Source organism: Balaenoptera ricei, chromosome 8 (assembly GCF_028023285.1).
Source record: "Balaenoptera ricei isolate mBalRic1 chromosome 8, mBalRic1.hap2, whole genome shotgun sequence".
Lineage (NCBI taxonomy): Eukaryota > Metazoa > Chordata > Mammalia > Artiodactyla > Balaenopteridae > Balaenoptera > Balaenoptera ricei.
This window is the reverse complement of record NC_082646.1, coordinates 66,853,006-66,879,279: the sequence shown is the minus strand read 5'-3', so window position 1 is coordinate 66,879,279 and position 26,274 is coordinate 66,853,006. Positions and strand designations below refer to the sequence as shown.

Here is a 26,274-nt window from a genome sequence, read left to right as displayed (position 1 = left end):
GTCTGGCTTCTTTAACTTAGCATAATGTTTTCACGGTTCATTTGTGTTGCGGGATGTAACAGTACTTCATTTCTTTTTATGGCTGAATAATGTTCCATTGTGTAGTTACACAACATTTTGTTTATTCATGAGCTTATGCCAGCTGGTTCTTAAATAGACTTTCAATCAATTCCTCTGTTTTTAGCCCCGTCGTAATCCCTACTTCCATAAGTACCTGATGCTACAAGTTCCTGAGCTTTTTGGAGGTTATGTTGTATCTCACTTTTCTCAAGTCTACTGTCAGTAATGATTCATCCGTCTGCTTCCCAGCTTCTAAAATTTTGTTGCTATTATCTTCACTTTCATTCTATAGGTTTATGCTTCCCCACCTCTACTACTGTTTTTAGTGGGATTTTGGGAAGAGAGAGGCAGTAGAGGGAGAACTAACGCACGCCTAGAGCTCACAATTTGAAAGGTAGAATTTCCACGCTTGGTCAGACTGTAGGCCCAGCAGTCATTAAGTCATGGAATGATCGAGCTGGAAAAACCTTTACGGATCACCAACTAGTTCTCTGCTTCTTTATCTTTCAGTTGAGGAAAGTGAGACCCACAAAACTCAGTAAATTGTTTAGGATCATACAATTAGTAGCCATGGTGGGACCTTGACCCTCTCTCCTCCCTTCTAGGCTAGTTGCTTACACGTAATTTAGGCTGCTTATTTTAAAATTTGGTATTGAGGAGAGCATGGGGACCATTGCTCATATTTGTCCTCTGCTATTTCTTACTTAGAGATTCCAGTCCAGTGGGTTTGCCTAAGCCCAGTTTTCCGGAGGGCCCAGCTTATAGAGAAAAGTGCCTGTGTATACACACGTAAAGCCTCTGGGAGCCCTCACTCTATTTAGAACAGTATGTGTATTTCCATCTCACAGGACTGGGTTCGTTAAACTGGTCTGAAAGACCATGAATTTGAGAGCTTTTTGCTTTCCCCACTAAACACAGCAAATTACGTATCTTAGTTCAAGATGTTAGCTCAACAAATGTGTGCCCTGCAGGGTATTCAGCTGGGCTGAAAGGGAGGCAGTGTCTACACTTGATGCCTTGCTACCAAAGTTCTGTCTTAGCTGTGGTTTGGAGCAGTCATCTCTGGATAGGTTCTCAAATCTCAGTCTCTTGTTAAAATCGGGTGCATGAGAAGTTCAGCCATTTTAGGAATACTAGGTTCATGAGTTGGACTAGGTGTGGTGCCTGGATGATATCAAGCAGGAGGCAAAGCATCAATAAGAGTAGTGGTTGTCTACACAAATCTAAAGTTATCTGACAAAGAAAATATGTTGAGAAAGAAAGTGAACAAATCTTCCTCAGGGGAACACATAGGAGTAACAGATGGTTTCTATTGCTCTTTCATTGAAAAGCCTGGTGAATAGCTTTCCTGGGTTAGATAGTGCCTTAGAAGAGGCCTTGTGGCTTGTCCAAGGTGGGGGCAGCTCACTATCTACATTCTGGATATTTGTTTTTAAATGTCTGACTCCTGAGCACCACAGTCATCTTGGTGATGTGGGCCAAGGTATAGGCTGTCTCTTCAAGGAGCAGTTACCTCCTTCACTTTATGCTGCAGGAGCTGTGAATTTACCTCAATTTTATGTGTACAAGAGAGGAAGAAGACAGTGATGAGGGCAGTGTAAGATGGCTTTCTTTAGCTACCAGAGCTCTGCTTGCTAGTCTTACTGTGTGTTTTAAAGCTGTCTCTATTTAAAAAGTGCTGATATTAATGAAGTAGTCATCTAAAAGTAATAACAAGGTTAATTTAGTTAGAAATTTGCATTCCCTTCTCTTACTACATTGTGCCCTGTTAGTCAAAGATGACAGAAGATGATCTCTGATTTGTACAGGGGTTCAGAAATTATCTAGAAGACGAGAATTGAAATGCTGGGGCAACAAATGAATTGAAGATAAAACCAGCTGGTTTTCAACGTGAACTGAAAACCCAAGTATGAGTTGGTAGTAATACTATTCTGATGTGCAGTCAGTTTCGGAAATGTTTGTAACAGGAAAAATACAGTGATGTCTTTTAATGCAGGAAGGAAATTGATTATAGCATGAGTAGCACTGAATTGATGGCCAGTGTCACTAACGGGATCAATTGTAGGACATCCCAGGATGCCAGTATGCAAAGGATAGCATAATAACCTGGTTATATCCATTCCCAGAGGAAAAAATTTCATCATTCTTGCTGTAGATAATGTGAACTAGACCTTGTAGGATTGGTGTTGATGTGGTGAGGTGAGGCAGTTTATGTGACACTTATGTCTTGGGCCTGGAGAGAGGGATAGCTTAGCTGCCTTCAAAGAGCTCTGTCCAAGGTATAGCTTTGAATGCTTCAATTGTGTTGCCTGCAGCCTTGCTTTAAAACTTTGGCAGGTTGTTAAAAACATTAAAACACTTTTTAAAAATTAAAAATATACTTTTTAAATACATTAAACTTTTTATTTGACGTAATTGTAGATTCATATGCTGTTGTAAGAAATAATACAGGGAGATTACCCTGTACCCTTTACCCAATGGTAACATCTTAAAAAACTATAGTATACTGTCACAACCAGGATATTGACATTGATACAGTCAAGATACAGAATAGTTCCATCACCACAAGAATTCTTGGGGTTGCCTTTTTATAGCCACCCTCCCCCCATCCCTGACCTTTGGCAACCACTAACCTGTTCGTTTCTATAATTTTGTCATTTCAAGAATGTTATATAAATGGAATCATACAGCATGTAGCCTATTGGGATGGACTCTTCTTACTCTTGTAGTGCAGATCTGCAGCAATGAATTCTCTTAGTTTTGTTTTACTTGCAAATGTTTTAATTTTGCCTTCATTTTTGAAGGATTTTTGTTTGTTTATAGAATTCTAGGTTGACAAGGCCTTTTTTTTTTTTTCTTTTTCTTTTAGTGCTTGTAAGGTGTTGTTCCGTGTCTTCTAATCTCCATTGTTTCTGTTAAAAAGGCAGTAGTAATTTCAATCATTTTTTCTTCTTTAATGTAATGTATTTTTTTCCCCTCTGGCTCCATTCAAGATTTTCTCTTTAAAATTTTTTCTCTCTTTTTTTTCTCAAAAATTTGACTGCATATGATTTTCTTGGTATTTATCCTGCTTGGGATTCAGCTGAGCTTCTTGACTCTGTAAATTTATATCTTTTACCAAATTTGGGAAAATTTTGATCAGTATTTCTTCAAATATTCTTTTTTACCTCATTTGCTCTCCTTTCCTTTGGGGCTCCAATTATATGTATGTTAGACTTGCTGCCCCACATATCTTTGGGTCCCTCCCCCCCCACACCCTTTCTCTCACTAATCTTTTTTCTCTCTGTTCTTCAGATTGGTTACTTTTTGGTTACTATTGGTTACTAGATTCGTTACTATTAGATTGGTTAGATTGGTTACTATTTTTAAGTTCACTAACTCTTCTGCATCTCCAATCTGCTGTTAAGGCTGTCCACTTAATTATAGTGCTATTTCGTTGTACTGTCTTTTCATTCATTATGAACATTGCTGTTTTAAATCCTTGTCTGCTAATCCCAATATTTGGGTCAATGCAAAGTCGTTTTCTTTTGATTGACTCTTCTCTTGAGAATGGGTCATGTTTTTCTGTTTTTTTATATGCTGAACAATTTTAGATTGTGTCCTTGACATTATGTACAATATGTTGTAGAGACTCTGGGTTCTGTCACCTTCCTCCAAAAACATTGAATTTTGTTTGTTCTGTTTCCCAGCAGTGAGCGGCCGCTTAAATCTCAGTTCAGTTCTGTTAGCCCTAACTTTGCTGCTTGGGACCTGTTCCATGCACACATGGTTCAGGGATCAGCCGGAGATTTGAACAGCGTTTATACACAGAGTTAGGGGCACCCCCTCTCTGGCTGTCTCTGGAATTTCCTTCCCTCGCTTCCCAGCTGTTGTGGTTGCCTTTAAATTCTGTCCTCCGGTTCCTTAAGCTAGTAAAACTATGGATTTTTATTCGAATTTTAGCCACCTCTCATGGCACAGACTGGGACCTGCCTAGCCAAAAGCCATGAAAAGGGGACATTTATCCAGTGTTGTTACCTTTTTGCAAGAGTTGACCCTCCATCTGCCTTCATAATCTGCCTGCTTTTCATTCTCTAGTACCTTCAGGTAGTTGTTTTTTATATTTTGTCCGGAGTTCATAGTTATCTGCAAGAGAGTTGGTCTCGCTGGAAGCAGAACTTCCATCAAACTCGATATAAATTATTCTGTTGACAAAGTCAGTTTTTGTTTTTTTTGTGTTTTGTTTCAGTTTCACAGATATTTATATTATCCTCCCTATCTCCTCCAAGGGACCAGATATAAAAATGTCCTTAGTTTTTTTTTCTTTAATATTTATTTAATTTATTTATTTGGTTGTGCCGGCCCTTAGTTGCGGCATGTGTGCTCCTTAGTTGTGGCTGGTGGGCTCCTTAGTTGCGGCATGCACGTGGGATCTAGTTCCCTGACCAGGGATCGAACCCAGGCCCCCTGCATTGGGAGCGTGGAGTTTTAACCACTGTGCCACCAGCGAAGTCCGTTTTTTTTTAACTTCAAATTTTATGTAAAACTCCTTTAGTGTATCCAAACTCTGATTACTGATAGGTTTAGAAATTGAAATATTCATTTTATTTGGTATATCTAATCCAAGATGTAGATATAACAGATGTGTCCCATAAACAGTTTCCCAGGAAATGATGGTTACTTTTATTGTGCTTGAATCTAAGCTAACACTGTGATCTGGAGAAGCTTTGTGTGGTTCAACATAAACCAGGTTGAGATTTAACCATATTGGGTCTTTCTCAGGTAGCTGTTTGGGGTACCTACCTTTTCATATCTGCTCTACCATTTAAAAGCACAGATGTAATAAATTTAATATAAATGTACAACTTGGAGATCTTGGTGAACATTTTCTGATGACCTTACAGAGGACTTCAGACAGAAGTTTTGAGGATATTTTTTTTTCTTTTTTAACTTGTTGACATGCATGTATGAAACAATCAACATAGGTGTCTCATGATAAGAAAGGAGAAAATAATGGTCTTAATTTGGGTCATCATCAACCTAGAAAGCAGTTATTTAGTAGTATGTGTATTTTATTTTAGATTGTATGAAAACCTGCCCATTTAGGTTAACCTTTAAGTGGTCAAAATATTTTCTGCCCAAATTAAGATAAACATTTGGAGCTGTGGTTTTTAACTTTTTCGAGTCATGAGATCCTTTGAGATCTGATAGAAATTGTGTCCTCTCCCCAGAAAAATGCAAATGTCTTCATACAAAAATTTGTAAATTATTTCAGAGAGTTTAGGGGTTCCTTTGAAGCTTCTCAGCATAAGCATCCCTCATTCAGGGTTATTCAAATCAAGCCAGTACCAAGAGGCTAATAGCAATACAAATGTCAGTTTGTTTCTGGCTTGGCCAGAGCAGAACAAGTAAACAAAGAACCTATTAGAAGTCCTTGTAAGGCATGCAGGCTTTAAAAAAAAATCTGTCGTGATTTTATCTGAACTGTACTTTCCAGGGAGCAGATTCACAAAGACAGACTGATACCTAGTTGACTAATTTTTAAGTTGCCGTTAGAAATGGGCCTTAGTTTTGATATTCAGACCTGCTGACATTTGTGTTGGGCAAATAATTAGTTGTTGTTTCTAGGACAATAGGACAGTAGTTGTTGTGATGTCATATTCCTGATATTGTCTGAATTTCCAAAGGTCTAAATAATTGAGGATTTAAGGGACCTGTGACACATGTGTAGGTTTCAGGAGGTGGGGCTATGTAGATGTTCCTGAGGCAATAAGTCTCCATTGCTTATTCTCAAAAAACTCAGCCCTTGGTAAATGATGAAAGATTGAATTTTTTTTTTTTTTTCCCAAAGTGTAAAGGGTTTTTTTTAATTATGTGTAACACAAAGTTATTTAAGTCAATAAATTTTTAAGGAATTTCACGTGTTCTGTTTCTTTCCACTGCCAATCACCTTAGTTCCTCCAAACTCATAATCTTCAAGATAAAATAGCCCTTTCAAAAAGAAATTATCGTGTGAGTCAGCCCTGTATAACAAATATAAAGGTAAGGGTCCATTTTCAAAGATGCTCATGTAAAATTCTGAAGCCAGCCTCCCCTCCTTTAGTAACCAGGCAACCTGTAATGTAATAAACTGTAATCTTTGGGATCCAATTTCCTCAAGCGATTTACTTTAGGACCATGTTTAGGGTCAGGCGATGGATCTGCCTGGTTCTGAATTTGACACCCTCTAAAAATGTATTAGGTTCAAATCATATTCACTCCTAAGCCATCACACCCTAGAACAGTACAGATCATTGGGATATGCCAATACCTAAGATAAAAATTTTGTTAGGTTTTTCATAGTTTACTTGGCAGCTGATTGAATTGTTTTAACAAAAAGACCTTAGGTTTGTGATCTCCTTCCTCTATTACTTTCTGACACTTCAGAGCGTGATTATAATGAACACGATTGTTCTCAGGGCCTTCATACCTCTTCTTTATACATCTTCTTTCCCCTTGCAGTGAAAAGAGTATGTTCCTGCTACTGGTCCAGTCTAATACACAGAAGGAATTTTGTCTGAGATTGGCACTCTCTGCTGTGCCTTTACTCAGAACCTGACTCTAACAAGACTTCTTTACTCAGCTTGTTTAAAGAAGGAGCAGGAGGTGGACAGGTAGTGGTGGGGACAGAGGATCTGAAGGCCAGTTCTCCCTGTGATTCACAGCTTCCCCCACCTCTTTGTCTACACTCCAGGTCAGCTCATCATGTTCACTTCTGGCTCTATTCTACATCTCACTGGTTGTTTAAAATTCTCCCCCTAAATAGTCCCCTGTTCCATCCTTTGAATGCTCTTCAAGTCTTAGGGGGCACCTTGTAGCCATCTTAGGAAAACATCTTTCTCTAAAGGCTTCCATGTAGGACATTGCTAACCGCCCTGATTCCTGTATATGTTCAAATAGTTCGTGGTTTTAACTGAGGGGATTTTCTAGCCTACTAAGGAAGAAATGAGCAAACTGACAATTAAAAATAAAGAAGCTTAGGAGGAAGAAATAGTTATCTTCTCTCAGAACTGAATGCAGTTTAAAAATACATTCTGAGAATGTCAGACTGTAGACAAGACCTTATGTCAGCTGCTTGCTGTTTAATTACTTTGTACAGTGAGTGCAGGCTTGCCATGGGTGGGCTCTTTGCACTCTTTGCCGATGTTAGTGAAAACTCTGAGACTAGCTCAACATAGCCGTAGGGCTTTGTTGCTACTGGTATTACCAGCTGCCGGCTGATTTTGCCAGTTTTATTTAGCGAAGATTATGAAATGTATTTTGAGAGATGAAATTTGCTAGAAAAGAGTTTCAGGAAAATCAATTTGGAAGAAGGGATTAGAAATTAGAGGAATTGAATTGTGGAACTTGCTTTACTAACAGAAGGTTGGGTCTTGTCAGAAGTTGAAAATTATGAATAAGTGGGCTTCTGATGGTGATGGTGGACGAAACCTGAGAGAAAATGGAAGTGAAGGTTTTAATTGTTAAAAGCAATAACTCTCTGACTGGAATCATTATTAGTTTCTGGAACAGGTGCCTTAGAAGTAATATAATATAAACTCTGTTTTAAAAAACTTTCAAGGTGCCTCTGGGCTGATTTAGAGTGAAGGACTATCTGACTTTAGGTTCATTCCAGTCTTGTGTTGGTGAGGAGTGCATCTTCCTTAATAATCACCAGCCCCTTTGGGTTCTAAGCCAACTTATAAAAACTTTAGTTGGAACAGAATTTATTCTGTCAACTAGAGCACATGAACAGGATCCTGTGCAAGTGTGCTCTGAATGGATAGACCACATAAGCTGGAGCCTCCCAGATAATAACCTTCCTGGGAAATTGTTATTTGTGTATGTTCTTTTTCCTATACGTTTAACGGAAAGGTCCTTGAGGATGGGTGTTTCATCTGGTTCATCTCTATCCTTCACAGTACCTAAGGCCCTTGTATAACATGATTACTCAATAAATAGATATAGAATTCAATTGAATTGTCCTTGATCATGTTTCCCACATATTTTTCCATGATTCTTACTAAATTTATTTATTCAAAATATTTAGGTGCATTTAATTTGTTCCCTTTTCCCTAGTCCCTTGGGAAAAGCAATATTTGGGGTATACTTTTAGAAAAAGCACTAGTGGCTTTATAGTAATTTAATACTTGTAGAGCTCTTCATCCCATTATACTATTTTGTAGTGTTTTTCAAACTGTGAATCGTGACCATTAGTAGGTCTGCAGTTAGCCTTTTTGGTTTTAATGATATAGAGTAGAAATTATGAGAACACATTCCATATAGTAAGGGTATTTTTTTGGTGAAATTTTTGTTTTAAGTAAATTTATATATATTAATATATATCATGTGTGTGTTTATTGCTTCATGATATAAACTTTGTTTCATACTGGGGTCATGGTCAAAAAAGTTTGAATAACATTGCTTTATTGTAATACTATGTTATTTCATTTATCATATAGCATTATGCCAGTACATACAGGCTTCTAAAGCCAGGGATGGTGCCAGCCCTTTCATTTCAAGTACAACTGAAGGTAAAAACAAAACAAAATTGAGAACACCCAAAGCATTCTGGTGGCTCTTATATAAGTCTCTCCAGTGGCATTTTGTACCCTTTGACCTAACTTTCTTAAGCCTTTTTCGACCAATAGATTTTTTCATATTTGTATCCCTCTAGGTGGTGGGTTCTTTGATTCTTCCTCTTTTCTCTTCAGTGTTCTTATTTCAGTATGCTCTAATGTTTTTAGGAGGGGGAAGGGGAAAACAAAGGAGAATTTCAGAAATTTCAAATGATTCTCAATTGACAAAATAGCTCATTAGATTTATCCTGAAATCTGCTCTCTTAATGTTCTTGAATTTTTAAATCCCCTTTGTATTTTTTCAGAGATCATAGAAATGCATACTTCGTTTTGAATTTAAAATAATTTATGCTTCTATGATGTTATTAGTTGACTTTAAGCAAACAAAATGTAGCTTTTAGGGGAAAAAAAAATGATGGATATAATCCTTAATCTTTCTTTGTGCTTTCTCCCCTCTTCTCCGAAGAAGATTGTAGTAATGATTTCATTTTAAAGAAAAGCCAAGGTAGCTAACAGTGTCCAGTATTAACCGTGCTAAACTTTTCCAGCTTCTTACTGATCTAATAACTATAATACCTTTCCTGTTCTTAGATGGTTGGCATACTAACCCTTTTGCCTTCATTTCTGTACTTTGCTGGACTGCCAAGCTCAGATATTCATAACCTTTGGTTTCAGGGGACTTTGTGGAGATGACTTGCTTCATTCTTTTTCTTGCAGGAGAAAATTTTGAGCAGACACCATTGAGACGAACATTCAAGTCTAAGGTTCTTGCACGATATCCTGAGAATGTGGACTGGAATCCCTTTGACCAAGATGCAGTGGGAATGGTTAGTATTTGTTAGCTACAAGTGTGAGATAATTTACAGAGTAATTCACAGTAGGATTGTGAGTTCAGACTATGGTAGCAGTGGTTCCACCAAGTATCAGTAACTTCTTATATGCATATTGTTTGTGATTCTGCATTTTGATCACTATATCAAATACTTGGAATATATCAGATATACCAAAAGTCACAAGGTGCTTCTGTTGAGTCAGACAAATACATAGTACTGGGTCAGTGAACTGTTTTTGTGAGATTGAGCTATTGGTTGCTTATAGCATTGATTTTACACAATAAGTGAGGTTTAAAGCAGTTTTCATCTGTATTGTATATATATCTGAGTAATATGACAGAAATGGGTGTTTTTGTTTTATTATACTTTTAGATAGGGCAGCATTTTAAATTTGTAGATGAATACTACCATGAATAAGCTAATGTTTGTTGAGTATTCACCTTGTGCTAGGCACTGTGATAAGTATTATACATGAATTAACTCATTTAATCCTCACAATACCCCTTATGTAGATAATATTAAGTAAACACACACAGACACATATTTTATGGGTGAGGAAACTAAGATCCAGAGAGGTTAAGTAATGTGTTCAAGGTCATATGGCTAACGAGCAGTTGAGCAAGCTTAAATACCATAGTCTGGTTCCAGAACTCTGCTCTTAACCATATCTTTGTACTGCCTCTGTTACTTTTTAATAGCTTTTTGAGGATGATCTTGTTTGATGCACACAATAACCCTGTGAAGTACGCAGAGTAAACTGTATTATCTTCATTTCACAGGGGAGGAAACTGAATCGTAGAGAGCCTCAAGTTTTTTGACTCCTAGTCCAGTGCTTATTTCCTTTTAACATACTATATTCTAGAAACACTTAGGCTTTGAGAAGTCAAGTTCAAGGGTAATGGATATACCATAATGTAGTTCCTTGTACTTGTTAACCTAGGCTCCTCGTAGTTCCTTTGTATAGCCAGGTTTGTGGAAAAGTGGAAAATGGAACCTGATTGATTCAGGTCAGTTAGATTAGCTACCCAAGTTTCTTTATATAACCCATCTGAGTTAAAGTGAAAAAAGTGCATCTTTATCCTGATTATGTCATCTCCTTGCATTACATGAAATGAACACCCTTTTTTTTTTATATGAAAAGAGAAGATTTTATTGATGACAGAATCTTGTGAGCTGATAGAATCTAAAACTTTGTTTATTTTTAGGTATGAAGTTGCATCTGTCTGGTTTTTAGATATATTTCTAGCATCATCTCCTAATACATGCTGTCATGCTTAACCACCTACCTAAATTCTCCAAGCTTTCTTTTACCTCCTTTGTGCATTTTCTTCATGCCCCTGAAATACCCTTCTTTCTCTTATCTACCTGATGAATCCTAGCATAAGCTCATCTCTGAAGCCTTTTCTGATGAAGGCTGAGACTGAGTTGTTTGTTTTTTTTTCCTCTAGCGCTTTGTGTATACTTCTGTATAGCCTTGATAAATGCATTATAATTTTAGTTACTTGTGTGTCTTAGAATGGGAGGTCTTGAGGACAGATATTTTGCTGTGTTGGTCTTATATCCCAGACACCCAGCATAGTAGGTGCTCTTTAAGTAAATAAGTAGTGATGGTGTTCTGAGAAGAGGATCAGCAGTGAGTGTTCTCACCAGTTGTTTCCTTGTGTCTTTTGCAGCTGTGCATGCCCAAAGGGCTGGCATTCAAGACCCAGGCTGATCCCAGGGAGCCTCAGTTCCATGCCTTTATTATCACAAGGGAGGATGGCTCTCGGACATTTGGGTTTTCCCTCACATTTTATGAGGAGGTGACTAGCAAGCAGATCTGCAGTGCAATGCAGACCCTCTACCACATGCATAATGCTGAGTATGATGTCCTCCATGCTCCCCTTGCTGATGGCCAAGACCACAGTGACATGGAGGATGGTGAAGGCACTCCTGGGACCAAGCTGCAGCGCTTCAACTCCTACGACATTAGCCGGGATACGCTCTACGTCTCTAAGTGCATTTGCCTCATCACGCCCATGTCCTTCATGAAAGCATGTCGGAGTGTGCTGGAACAACTTCACCAGGCAGTCACTTCACCTCAGCCCCCTCCACTGCCCCTTGAGAGCTACATATACAATGTACTCTACGAGGTGCCACTCCCACCTCCTGGCCGGTCATTGAAGTTTTCTGGGGTCTATGGGCCAATTGTCTGCCAGAGACCAAGTACCAATGAGCTTCCCTTATTCGACTTTCCTGTCAGAGAGGTCTTTGAACTGCTTGGGGTGGAGAATGTGTTTCAACTTTTTACTTGTGCCCTTCTGGAGTTTCAAATCCTGCTCTACTCACAGCGTAAGTCAGTGCTTACTACAGCTCTCTCTCTTCATAGGGCCTCTCTTCTTTCCATATCAGATACAGTGGGGCTGACTGTAAAGGACACGGGCTGTTACAGTTTGAGCAAAACTCAGATCTTTTGCAGGTAGGTGCTGGATGGCAAACTAATGGAACATGAGAGGTCTACCATTTCTAATTGGCTATCATCGTGGCCTTTTGCTGGGCACTCCAGTCTGGGAGGGGAACCTTGCCTCCTGACGTCTGATTGATGCTGAAAAGAGGAGGCAGGAGTTGATGGTCATGGGAAACTGACTTTCCATCAGTTCTGTTCTATCACTCGCAGAGTTATTTCTGCCCCTTCCTCAGCCTGACAGTAACGATGATCCTTCGTATATTTGAAAAAATACATTTGAGAAAACGAGGTTGTGTTGCTTTTTTCTGTTGTTTGTTTGTTATAACTGAATTGTTTTTATAAGTGAGAGGTTAAGTGATGGTGAGCAGCAGATTTGGACAAAACAGTAAAATAGAGCAGAAGGAAACAAATGTTTATTAAAGGAGCCAGATAAGTAACATAAAATTCATTCATTCAGTATATATTTGTTGAGAATCTGCTGTGTGCCAGGAGTTATTCTAGGGGCTAGAGATTCAGGGTGGACAAAATAGATAAAAATCCCTGCTATAATAGAACTTATATTTTAGTGGGGAAAGAGAGGTGATTTTTTTTTTTTTTGGCCTCACGGCTTGTGGGATCTTAGTTCCCTGAGCAAGGATTGAACCTGGGCCCTGGCAGTGAAAGCACCGAGTCTTAACCACTGGACTGCCAGGGAATTCCCCCCCCCCTTTTTTTTTTTTTGAGAGGTGACTAAATAAATAAATAAAATATATAGTATGTAAGGTGGTAATAAGGTCTGTGGAAAAAAATAAAACAGGAAGGAAGATAGTATTGGGGGAAGGGAAATTCCAATTTTTAATAGAGTGATTAGGTTAGGCCTCTGTGAGCGACTCATGTTAATGTCTGTAGGAAAAGTATTCCAGGCAAAGGGCACAGGAAGTAGAAAGGTTCTGAGACAAAAACGTGATTGGTATGTTCAAGGACATTGAGGAAGCCTGGAGAGCAGGAGCGTAGTAGCAGATAGTGTTAGAGACTTAACAGGAGGCCAAATTGTACAGAGTCCTGTAGGCCATTGTAAGGATTTTGTTACTCTGAGATGCTTAGTCATTGGAGGTTTTAAGATTTTTGACTTTTTGTTTTGAAATAATTCCCAGCTTATAGAAGAGTTGTAAGAAATGTTCAAAGAACTCTTGTACACTCTCCCACAGTACACCAGTTATTAACATTTAGCCACATTTGTTTTATCATTCCCTCTGTATCTCTGTATGTGTGTGAACATAACTGAACCATTGAGAGTCATTGTAGACTCCATGTTCCTTGGCTCCTTAATACTTCAGCTTTTATTTCATAAGAACAAGAACATTTTTTTTACATAACCATAGTATGATTAATAAATTTAGGAAATCTAACATTGATAAAATAACAATACTGTATTCAGGTTTTACCATTGTCCAATAATGTCTGTTATGATGAATTTTTAAAAATTGAGGTATGGTTGATACACAATATTATACGTTTCAGGTGTACAACATAGTGATTCACAATTTTTAAAGGTTATATTCCATTTATAGTTATTATAAAATATTGGCTGCCCTGTGTTGTACAATAAATCCTCGTAGCTTATTTATTTATTTATTTATTTATTTTAAATTTATTTATTTTTGGCTGTGTCGGGTCTTAATTGTTGCGCACGGGCTTTCTCTGGTTGCGGCAAGCAGGGCCTACTCTTTGTTGTGGTGCGCGGGCCTCTCACTGTGGTGGCCTCTCTCGCTGCGGAGCACAGGCTCCCGGCACGCAGGCTTCAGCAATCGTGGCCTGTGGGCTCCAGAGCGCAGGCCCAGCAGTTGTGGCGCATGGGCCCAGCCGCTCCGCGGCATGTGGGATCCTCCTGGACCAGGGCCCGAACCCGTGTCCTCTGCACTGGCAGGCGGATTCCCAACCACTGTGCCACCAGGGAAGCCCCCCTTGTGGCATATTTTATACATAATAGTTTTTAACCTCTTAATCCTCTACCCCTATATTGCCCCTCCCCCTCTTCCTTCTCCCCTCTGGTAACCACTTGTTTGTTCTCTATATCTGTGAGTCTCTTTTTTTTAATAATCTCTAGTTTGTTTTATTTTTTAGATTTCACATAAAAGTGAATGATAATTTTTAAAAAAATTCCTGGTCCAGGATTTAGTCCAGTAACATGCATTGCTTTTAGTAGTAAATTCCTCATGTCTTTCATGACTGACATTTTTGAAGAGTACAGGCAAGGTATTTTGTAGAATGTCCCTCAATTTGGGTTTGTCTGATGTTTCCTCATGACTAGATTCAGGTTATAAATTTTTGGCTGCAATATCACAGAAGTGATGTTGTGGTTCTCTCAGTGCATTGTATCAAGAGACATATAATGTCTATTTATCATCATAGGAGGCACATGGTGTTCATTTGTCCCATTTTTGGTAATGTTAATTTGATCACTTGGTTAAGATGATGTCTGCTGAGTTTCTTAACTGGAAAGTTATCATTTTTCCCTTTGTAATTAATAAGTAATTTGTGGGGAGATACTTTGAAACCCTGTAAATATACTGTTTCTCTTCAAATTTTTGCCTAATAGCTTTAACATCCATTGATGATTCTAGTCTGAACCAGTTACCAGGATGGTTGCATTTTACTGTGAGGAAGAACATTTCATTCTCCCTTGTTTGTTTATTATTGTATGGACTCATAGATTTTTATTTTATTCAGTAGGTTATATAGTCCATTACTATGATTAATTATTTTGATGGTCAAATGTCCCAGATTTGGTCCATGGGCAGAATCTGAATAATGTTAGTTAGGAGGCCATTTTAACAATCTAAGTGAGAGATTATGTTGTCTCTGACTAGGGAGGTAACAGCGAAGTGATATGATATGGTTGGATTCTGAAGGTGAAGTAATGGAGACTATGTTGAATTGAAGAGCATATACCCCACCTAAAGTGGACAGCCACTAGTTAGCTACAATTAATTCCTTGTGGAAATGCTGGCCTAATGTTACTAGGTCTTCCAATTTTTCATGAGGACCCAAATTTTTTACGTGAAATTTTTGATTTTTAAACGTTGGTAACAACATTCTTGTTGAACACTGAAGACTGAACAAAAGCATCTGTTGACTAAAATGTGGTTCCTGAGGTTTTACTTTGCAACTTGTTTAAAATAATGATGTTTCAGATTTCTGTCTCTGGGTGAAGTATAGACTTGTACAATTCTTGTTGCTTTTTTAGTTACTGCTTCTTGACTGGAGCTGGGCAAAACAGTTGATCCTTGAACAACATGGGTTTGAACTGCACAGATCCACTTACATGTGGATTTTTTTCAATAAATATGTACTATAGGACTACATGATCCATGGTTGGTTGAATCCTTGGATGTGGAACTGTGGATACAGAGGGCCGCCTATAAAGTTATGTGCGGGTTTTAAACTGTGTGGGTGGTAGGCACCCCTAACCTCCCTGTTATTCAAAGGTCAACTGTACTTTGAAACAGAGACTTGGTTGAGTAGTGAAGACTGTCTGGTTTAGACCAGAACAGAGGAAGAAACCAAACCAGATAGGGTATTAAAATGTGCAGTGGCATTTTAATACCTATGATGCAGTTGGGGATGTTTAAAGGTGAGAAAAGGAGAATTAAAACCAGAAATATGATACGTAACATCTTTTCCTTCAGTGCTCCTTCTTATATTTCCCAGAATATGGGTTATTGTATACATAATAATTTTAAGAGGTTTGAAGGCAGTTGAGAAGGTTTGTGTGTAGAATAAAATTGAACTGAGGACCTAAAAGTCATGCTTAGCATGGTTAAAAAAGACTTCTTCCGAAAACCTCCTGGGCATTGCTGAGCATGGCTGAGGCTAAAATGGAGTGGATTGCCTTTTATTGGATGTAGATTGTGCTCTCTATTGTTAATAGAGTACTTGAAACAATTTAGGTTGGTTTTCTTGAAGTAATTTTTATTTATGATTCAGAGGACTCATGTGGATGGAAATCTCTCTGGCCCTCGAAAAACATGCCATCAGCACTCAGAGTTGGTGTTGCCCACTACATATCCTTTCTTCTGAATAGAAAAGAGGTGTTATTTAGGGAAAATCTTTTTTTTAAGATATGTGTAGACCATTTTATTTACTACTGGATAATATTTGTTCTTTGGTCCCTATAGAGATAGTTTTTTTTTAAATAGCATATTTTTTAGTGGTTGTTTTAAAATTATATAGAGAGCAGAAGTTCTTTATCTGATGTGATTTAGTAGGGTAGTGAATTGGATAATTGAAAAAGTCACTTAAGTTTGGGAATCCTAAAAGGATATATACATCCATTAAACATTTTAATTTAAACCATATGACTGTATAATCACCAGTCTTTTGATGAAGTGTCTGTGCATTTTCTTTGATTATGGATCCAGTAATCAGGGGTCTGCATTGTTTCTCTTGCATAAATCTCACCCATAATTCATTCACTGAGTTTTCCAGTTTTTAAAGTGGAGCGAGAACTTTTAAAGGACCTTGCAAAAGAACCATAGTAGATGCTAGTTTTCCCACGTTTTTTGCACTTAAGTGATATGCCTAATTCAATTGCTGTATTTTTTAGTGACTTTGCTTCACTGAGTCTTTTTAAAGCATTTAATTTTGTTTTCAGAGAAACAGTTCTTTTTTTTGCCCTCATATCTTACCATTTATTTACATAATATTTGGTTAAATTATACAACCCAGTAATAAGTTCAACTAGTGCAGACAAGCTTGGAAACAAATGCATACATTAGTTTTTTTTAAATTAATTTTTTAATTGAAGTATAGTTGATGTACAATAGTATATAAGTTACAGGTGTACAATATAGTGATTCACAATTTTTAAAGGTTATACTCCATTTATACATATTATAAAATATTGGCTATATTCCCCGTGTTGTACAATGTATTCTTGTAGCTTATTTTATACATAAACTTACATTAGTTTCTGGGGTTTTTTTTGCAAAAGTAATGCAAACTCAAGGCATGCAATCAAAACAATTTTAAAAGGAATAAAATGAAATCTCCTTCCTCTCTCCTTCCTGTGGTAGCCAGAGATCAAGTTTCTTGTGCATCCCTAATGAAAATAATAGTTTTTTAAAACAAATACATAATGTGTGGAAAAACAGTGCAGAGAGAATTGAATGTTTCCCTTTCTTCTTTGTTTTTTTGGCTGTGTGGGCTTTCTCTAGTCATGGTGAGCAGGGGCTACTCTTCATTGTGATGCGCGGGCTTCTCATTGCGGTGGCTTCTCTTGTTGTGGAGCATGGGCTCTAGGCATGTGGGCTTCAGTAGTTGCAGTGCATGGGCTTATTTGCTCCGCAGCATGTGGGGTCTTCCCGGACCAGGGATCGAACCCATGTCCCGTGCATTGGCAGGCGGATTCTTAACCACTGCGCTACCAGGGAAGTCCCTGTTTCCCTTTCTTTTTGATCTAAAATCCTACCCTTGTGAAATAATCTCTTGATTTTTTTTCATGCCCTCCTCCTGAATACTTTTATATAATGCACTATTTTTAATGTTGTGTTGCACATTTATTAATTATAATATTCTTTAAATTATATACATTTTGATATACATATGGTATATTAAAGTAAAATGGAAAATAAGCATTTCAGTCATATGGTAGAAATTTAAAGTATTACAGAAGGGTGTATGTACAGTGACGAGCTAAGACTTATCACTGTTTCCTGTTTCCTTCCAGACATAGACATGCATATACAGCATGTATACCTTTTAAAAACAACACAGATGGGAGCATACTAATCATTGTTTTATACCTTCTTTCATTTAATAATTTATCTTGGAGATATCAGGACATAGATTCGGTTGTTTCCTAAGAACAAAGATTGCATGAGAAACATCCTTGTTCGTACAATTTTCACAGAAGTGTGAGTATGCAAGGACAGTTTCTAATTCAATTTCTGATTTGCAGGGACTTCCCTGTAGTTTGTTTTAGGAGTGAACTTATCTGTAAAGTGATCCCAAGTCTAATGTCTTTCTCTGCACAGAGAGAAGTCATAAGAATGTGCTGATTATTCTCTGTTCACCACTCAGAAGTGGTTGTAATCCCAGTATGCTTTGCATTATCTCCTTTTGTTAAAAGTAATTGCTCATTACAGCATTATGGGAGCTGTGAGAAAACCCAGAGAGTTGCCTCGAGCTGAAGTGTTTCCAGTTGATTTTGATTGGCTAAAACTCTTTGGATGCAGATGACCTTCAGCTGTTTCCTATTTATTAGTTTCACCTTCTTGGAATGATGAGCACAGAGACAGGCAATGGCAAAAGGAGGTACTGATTTTATCGTTTGTACTGGTGTATAGCAGTGGATTTTGTGCTGTTGCTTACAGCTCTTGGAGGTCAGCATCCTAGTGTGGGTACCACGGGTGGATGGATCCCGGAGGCATGGTTTATTAGGCCATCCTTCAAGGTGGGTTGTTGCTTTTTTAAAATACAAAAATGTAGGGAAAAAGAAACCCACAACTCAGACCAGAGAGGCCATAAAATTCCAAGTTTCTAGTGTCTGTAAAACCAAACCATATAAATGGAAAGCAGTTTAGCCTTCAAAGAGGAGATTATTTCTCATCCCCTAAAGTGTTTTGTTTCTAAGAATTGCACACTTTCAAGTGCATCACAGGGAATTCTTCAGGGATTTCAATCTGAGGCGAATAAAGTTACCCACTCTAGCAGAATTAAGTGGGCTGAGCTTCAGATACTGGATTAGACTCATCCTGAAGAGTAGGGAAAAACCAGAACTAGATGTCTGTGCTATTGAAAAACCTGCTTTTATGGAGCAGAGGAAGCCCCTTCCTTCAGACTTTAGTGTGCCCTGTTTCATGGTTAGAGAGTAGATAGATGTTCCCTGACACTGTAACTAGGTACACTATAAGGAGTAGTCCAGTGTCCAGGAAGCCTCACGAGGAAGGCATTTCAGGGACTCCTTTACTCAGAGTGTCTGTTGGCCCCCTATGAGATGTTCTTGTCTCTGAGCAGACCTGTCAGGAATGCCAGCCACGAAAAGGAGTAGCACCTGCTTTATTGACTTTCGGTAAAAGAAGCAGCTTTTTGGTTTTCACATGATTGAAAAGGCCTTGCTCCTTCCTACCTTTTTAAAAAAACCCAGAAATGGTGTGTGTCTATATGTGTGTGTACACTGAAACGGGGGGAGAAATTATTCAGTGTAATATTTATTCAAAATATGTGTTTAAGAGCCAGTGTTGGGACACAGTAAGACTAGGCCTTCAGCTTTAAATATCTCTTGGAGGTTTTCTCTCTCACCCTTACATTCTTTTGATCATCTTAAGTTTGAATTTTAAAGTATATTCTTATCACGTCTGAGATTCTCAAGATTACTGCTCTTAGTAGATTATTTACAGGCATTCATATCTAGAAAAGAGATGAAAGATACAAAAACTGAGGCCTCACCTAGAGAATCATTAGAATTCTTCTTAATAATAACTGTTAGAATAATCATAGAGCAGGAAGACTTCAGCAGAAAGATAACAAGCCAAGTTGTACAGGTGCCCCATGGAACTGAGGTATCTCAGAAGAGGCTGAAGATAGAACTTGCAGTGGCCTAAATTTTGTTCCTCAGTTGTTGCTTACTCTCACGTTGGAGTAAATACTTTTTCTGAAAGGCTATATAGATTAACTATTTAATCCTTGAAAGAGTTTTTTTTTTTTTTTTTGTAATTTGGGAAATATTTTTGTTGTTGTTTCAATTGGGAGAGGGTCCTCACCAAATAGTCTTTAATATGGGAATGGCAGTGCTTTGTAGGGCACAGTGAAAAATGAGATCGACTTTCTTCTTGAACTCTTATCAGTCTGTTCCTGATTTTAGTGAATACGAAAAGCTTGTGCTCTTTTGTCCTTCTGCTAAATGAGTTGTATTTTTTAAAAAATCATTATTGATGACCAAATCTCTGAGCTCAGTTTTACCCACTGATTGTTTTACATCACTTATCTATTATCTATCAAACGCCTTAGCTTTCCCCGAAGAAGCATGAGGCACTTCCTTAGAGTGTACTCAAAATGTTTGAGATGATGAAGTTTTAGTCATCAATTTTTATTTATTTGCATTACTAGTTAAAAAGAAATTATTTCCAGGTCATGCTTAGCCAGGAGCAAGGTGGTAAGCTGCTCCAAAGTTTTATTGGTGAGCACACAGGATGCTTTGCTAAAACCTAGTTGATAAATATCAGCTTCTGCTCACTTCCTACTCATTCTTCTTCATTTTCTGGAAAGCTTTTTGTTACTTATTACTCCTTTATGAACCAAGCTGGGACTTGCCTAAATGGTGGGCTGAGTTTTCAGTGCATAAAACTGTTTAACTCCTGTGAAAACTCATTTGAAATCAGCCATTCCAGGAGGATATTACTCATATGATTTTAAAATTGATGTTCCTACTTTGTCTTTAAGTGTCTGAAACCATCATACCATTTGTAAATAGTAATGTGTTAAATTTCAATCTATTGTATTGGCTTTGCCGATGTATTTTTTACTCATTTTAAAAATAAAACAAGTCTAGAAATTGCATTCTGAAGAAAAGCTAAACTTTGAGCACAAGCTTCTCTTCCAAGATACACTCTCTGACCTAGAATAAGAGTTTTGAGTAATGAAAGTCAATCTTCTGGGTCTTTCAGGTTCTTGGGGAGCTTTTTATCAAAGTGTTAAAATGACACTTTCATGCTGTTACCATTCAAGAAAGGTTGCCAGGTGGAAGGCAGACTTGGCTAGTGTGGAAAACCAGCCTCTGCATGCTTGAAGGTTCTTTGGGCTTGATCTTGAAGGCAAAGTTCACATCAGCTCCTTGTAGAATGCAGACATGTGAGTGGTAAATGAGGTCTTTTGACATTCATGCTGAACAGAGACTAGACCACTGTTCCTTTTCTTTTTGTTCCACTTCTCCATTCTCCTTCTACTGAAGAGAATCTACTTAACATTCTGGTTTAGTATTTGGAGCAAGGTGCTATTTATGATTCCTATTGTATTTCTTTTTCTTTAAGTTGTATTTCTATATTAAATTTTATTACTAGCATGGACCTGTGTGGGAGGGGGTATACTTCAGCTTGTGGTCCATTGAGGTCTCTGGGTTGTCTCTCTGATACCCACAAGGGAATCATACTCTGAGCATACCCTTGCTGAAGTTTATCCTGTTCCTTTCTAAATGTGAAATTGTGTTGAAGATTTTAACTTACTATTTGAGAAGCAAGTACCTTGTTTTTGACTGGTTTTGTTTTGTTTTGTTTTTGACCTAGATTACCAGAGACTGATGACTGTGGCGGAGACAATTACAGCTCTCCTGTTTCCTTTCCAGTGGCAGCATGTCTATGTTCCTATTCTCCCAGCTTCTCTCCTACATTTCTTAGATGCTCCTGTGCCATACCTGATGGGCTTGCATTCGAATGGCCTGGATGACCGGTCAAAACTGGAGCTGCCTCAAGAGGTAAGAAAAACGTGGAGTTTGGGTGCTGGTGCCTGTGGCCCTGATACAGGATTTGGGAGAGAAGGGCTTTGGGATGAGCCCAGGGTGGTATCACCAAGTTTATTTTCTTTTATTTTGGGGAACACAAACAACTTTCCAGTAAAAAAGTAAAAAGAATGAACATTTAGCTCAACTTATATAATTCCAGAAACACTTGTTTCCTTTAGCACCTGACATGCTTTTATAATAATCTCTGTTTATACTATTGTGAACTGCCTTTTCCAAACATGATAGTTTACATATTTTTAAGAAAATCTTTTTATTATGTAAAAGTTTAAACTTACACAGAAGAGTAGCATAGTGAATCTCTGTGTTTTCAATACTTAGCTTTAACAGTTATCATACATTTAAATTGTATCTTACTTCTGTACTTTCTACCCCCTATGTTTTAAAGAAGTTCCACATAATATAATTTTATAACTGCTTTAGTAGCCAGACATGTATTAATAAATCAGTGGTTTTGTTTTATAGGCCACAGTTGCTCTGTAAAAGTTGACCTGATCATAGTGATTCTTGTAGTACTGAATGTAGCTTTGAAAACTTTCCTTGCTCAAGATAAGGAAGGCCTTGAGAGAATGCTTCTCCTCCCTTGCTGTGAGGACGGCCTGCTCCTCTTTCCTATTGTTTCAAATACTAAAATAATTGATTAAAAAAAATTTTTGTTTATTTACTACTTCATTCTAAAATAGATTTAAAGCATCATGAGAAATAAGATTGTTTTGTTTTTTATTTTCCTAGAATTACCAAGAGAACTGGTCTACCTCTTTTGGTCATTTTGTGGCTTGTATGAAACTAGCTGGGGGAAGGCCTTTCCTACTCTGAACTTCGTAGTCAATAGAAAGGCCTGGGAAGAAGACTTTGGACTATGCACACACTGGTATCAACAGGACTCTGTCTCATCCTTCCACCAATGATTTTTTTGGGGAAGAGTTTTATGTATAGCTGGGGAATATGAGTAAGAGGACCTCCAAAGAAGAGACCGTTCTCATGGAATTGGATCTAAGCAGCATTCACATTGTTGGGCATGTCTGGGCAGCCATCTTGATGAACATGCCTGATAATTAGATCATACCCGTAATATTTAAGTTATAGTCAATTGCATCTCTTTTTCTCTCTCCTTTGGTTTTATTTTTATTTATTTATTTATTTGGCTGTGTTGGGTCTTAGTTGCGGCACGTGGGCTCAGTAGTTGCAGCACGCGGGCTCTCTAGTTGTGGCGTGTGGGCTCAGTAGTTGCAGCGCGCGGGCTTTGTTGCCCTGCAGTATGTAGGATCTTAGTTCCCTAACCAGGGATTGAACCCACGTCCCTTGTATCGGAAGGCAGATTCCTTTTTTCTTTTTTAAATTTATTTTATGTACTTATTTTTCGCTGCATTGGGTCCTTGTTGCTGCGCGCGGGCTCACCCGAGCTGCGGCGAGCGGGGGCCACCTCTTGCCACAGTACGCGGTCTTCCCATTGCGGTGGCTTCTCCTGTTGCGGAGCACGGGCTCTAGGTGTGCGGGCCTCAGTAGTTGTGGCACCTGGGCTCAGTAGTTGTGGCTCGTGAGCTCTAGAGTACAGGCGCAGTAGTTGTGCTGCACGGGTTTAGTTGCTCCGCGGCATGTGGGATCTTCCCGGACCAGGGCTCGAACCCGTGTCCCTTGCATTGGCAGGTGGATTCTTAACCACTGCGCCACCAGGGAGGCCCCGGAAGGTGGATTCTTAACCACTGGACCACCAGGGAAGTCCCTCGCCTTTGGTTTTAGAATCAGAATGTCTTCCTTATAGTTTTTTCCATTTCTGCCTCCTTTGCTCCTTTGAATCTATAGAGCTTTGTGCTATTTGGGGTGGGACAAGATTAATTAAGGAAGAAAAGATCTAAATAATGTCAACTAAAAAAAATGCAGGAGGCTGCAAAAAGAACAGAGTTTATTTGGGGACTTAAGAATTGCAATTGGGGAGACACAGATTCAGTTAACCCTGAAAGAGTATTCCGAGGAAGAGAAAGAGTCAGGGGCTTACAAAGACAAAAACCATGAGGTTGTTAAAAGTTGCCCTGGTGAGAGTTGTGATCGACTCTGATGCGAGTCAAAATATTTGTCCTTAAGAAATCACAGGTTATTTTAGGGTAGGGGTCTTATAAGTATATAGACTGTCACTAATTGTTTTAGGTTAAAGGTCTGATTAGTATCTTGAGTTTCTGCCAGGTGTTCTGGTGTTCTGTTCTTCATCAGGTCAAAAGGTCAGATTCCATCCAGGCTGAGTCATGCATACTTCCTTAATGGCTTCCCGGCTCCATTTTAGAGATCTCTCTTAGAAATCCTGACTCCATTTTGACTTTCCTTTCACAATGATGGAGAAGACCATTGAGTTTTGGGGTACTGGGTTTTTATATGTATTTGTCTACTGATAAATATGCATAAAGACTAGATATCAAAGACTGGAGAATGGGGAGCTTTTTGTTGTTGCTTTAAATGATTGCATATTTAATACTGACACCTCCTTCTGGTAAACCTAATTATCATTTTGTAAAAGTCAAAATAAGAATAACAGTAAAAATGTTCATTGCAGCTCTACTGACAGTAGTCTGGACATGGAAGCAACCTAAGTGTCCATCGACAGATGAATGGATAAAGAAGATGTGGCACATATATACAATGGAATATTACTCAGCCATAAAAAGAAACGAAATTGAGTTATTTGTAGTGAGGTGGATGGACCTAGAGTCTGTCATACAGAGTGAAGTAAGTCAGAAAGAGAAAAATACCATATGCTAACACATACATATGGAATCTAAAAACCAAAAACAAAAAATGTCATGAAGAACCTAGGGGCAAGACGGGAATAAAGACACAGACATAGAGAATGGACTTGAGGACACGGGGAGGGGGAAGGGTAAGCTGGACGAAGTGAGAGAATGGCATCGACATATATATACTACCAAATGTAAAATAGATAGCTAGGGGAAAGCAGCCTCATAGCACAGGGAGATCAGCTCAGAGGGGTGGGATAGGGAGGGTGGGAGGGGAGGTGCAAGAGCGAGGAGACATGGGGTTATATGTATATGTATAGCTGATTCACTTTGTTATAAAGCAGAAACCATCACACCATTGTAAAGCAATTATACTCCAATAAAGATGTTAAAAAAAAAATAACAATAAAAAATGATTGAAGGTAGAAAGCGGAAGAGGCATGCATAATCTGATAAATAGGTCACTAGGCAAGAAGCCAGATTTCTGTTTTATTTTCATCTTTGGCATCAGCTTGCTGTATACTTGGGGCAAGTTCTATTTCCTGTAGGCTCTCTCAGCATCATTTTGTGTGTGCTTCATGTTTGTGGGTGTGTGAAGAGGCTGCTGGGAGACCAGCAGTTTTCTTAACAGGACTGAGAAACTGTGGGTTGTTTGAGAAACCCAAAATTTCACTCTGTTCTGGGATATTGGATTCTCCACTTTTGCAGCCTCCACCATGGCTGCATGTTTTGTACTCTGCTTCTCCTTGTGGTCTACTTGAGAAGGAGTGGTGACAGTGGGATTGTAGAATACCTGTGTGTATTTCATAAGCAGTTCTAGGGTTTCAGAGTCCCACTTCATCCAGCCTGTTCCTCTGAAGTTCACGTATTTGTGCGGACAGTTACATAGCTGGATATTTTCTAACTTGATTTTTAGCAGATAACCTCTGGGATATCTGAGTCTGTGCAGTCCCCATGGAAAACTTCAGGCTGGTGCGAAAAGACTGGCTTTCTCAAGGAGTAAAGCACCATGAAAGGTACACATAATGAATGGAGCGTGATAATATCTCTGAAAGACAGCTTTGGGATGTCTCAGAAATGATACATTTATAGTTAAAAATTCTAACAATGCACAAAAGTATAAAGTAAAAATTACCTCAGATTTTACCACCCAGAGATAACTACTTTCAACATTTTGGTGGCCGTCCTGTGGTATCTTTACGCTGCTAGGAGGAAGCATTGAGGCTGGGAAATGCACTTGGGCCTTTGCAGGTGGGCACCATCAGGGTAGTGGGGTGGGGGCACATTAGACTTATAAAAGGGACTTTCTCCAGAGACATGGGGAGTGTACATTCTCTAACCCCCCAAGTAAAATTCATCAGTTGCTGCCCTATCTTTGGGCATCAAAAGTCTGTGAAAAGCCCTTTGTTTCTTTTTACACCAACACATGAGCTCAGCTGGCCCTGAGCAAGTGAGAGTGCTGAGCTGCCTTTGTGAGGCATTCTTTGTCCTGTGCTTCTCTTTTGGGTTTCATTGTCTGAGCACAGGAAGGAGGCAGTTCTTCCACAGCTATGTCAGGGGAAGGGGGTGTTACTTCTTTCTATCTTGGGCCTCTCTTTCTTTCCTACTTTTTTTTTCTCCTTTCTCCGGATACTTTTTCCATAGCTTTTCCCCAGTTATCTGTTGAGCTTCCCTTCAGTGAATAACTTGAAAATAGACTAGCAAGTGAGGCTGTCTGTGATTTGGTGGTAGGAACTCAGGGCTGGGAAGGGCCATTGTGACCTTTTGCAGGAAGGGATTTGGGAAACTTTTTGTGGTTTGGGATATCCACGTGATCACTACCCCAGAGTAGCTAAGTCTTCCCATGGCCTCTCCCGACGAGACAGGAGGTTAACTGAGGAAGACTGATCACTTGGGTTCAGTGCCCCTTCCAGGTTGCTTCTTGTCCCCCAAGCTGTTTTGCAGGAGTTGGCCTCTTTTCAGGTGAGGAAGGGGGAGCATGAGGGGTTTGAGGTAGGTTTGCAAGTTACTTCTGTTTGCCAGAGCCCTCTGAGTACTGAGAGGAGAAAGCGTGAGGCTGTTGTATGAGTCTAGTAATTGAATGGCCCCCTTTTCATTTTGCCTTCTTATCCCTACCTGCTTCAGCCCAACTCTGCAAAGA

General features: G+C 38.8%; 1 protein-coding gene across 1 annotated transcript in view; it reads left to right on the top strand.

Annotated features, from left to right (window-relative positions):
- DENND5A (DENN domain containing 5A) overlaps positions 1-26,274 on the top strand; it is a 108,730-nt gene that overhangs the window by 31,035 nt on the left and 51,421 nt on the right. The window contains exons 2-5 of the mRNA XM_059931094.1: positions 8,520-8,591; positions 9,354-9,463; positions 11,143-11,800; positions 21,176-21,363. Of these exons, the coding sequence (XP_059787077.1) occupies positions 8,520-8,591; positions 9,354-9,463; positions 11,143-11,800; positions 21,176-21,363 (1,028 nt within the window). The remainder of the gene's footprint in view (positions 1-8,519; positions 8,592-9,353; positions 9,464-11,142; positions 11,801-21,175; positions 21,364-26,274) is intronic.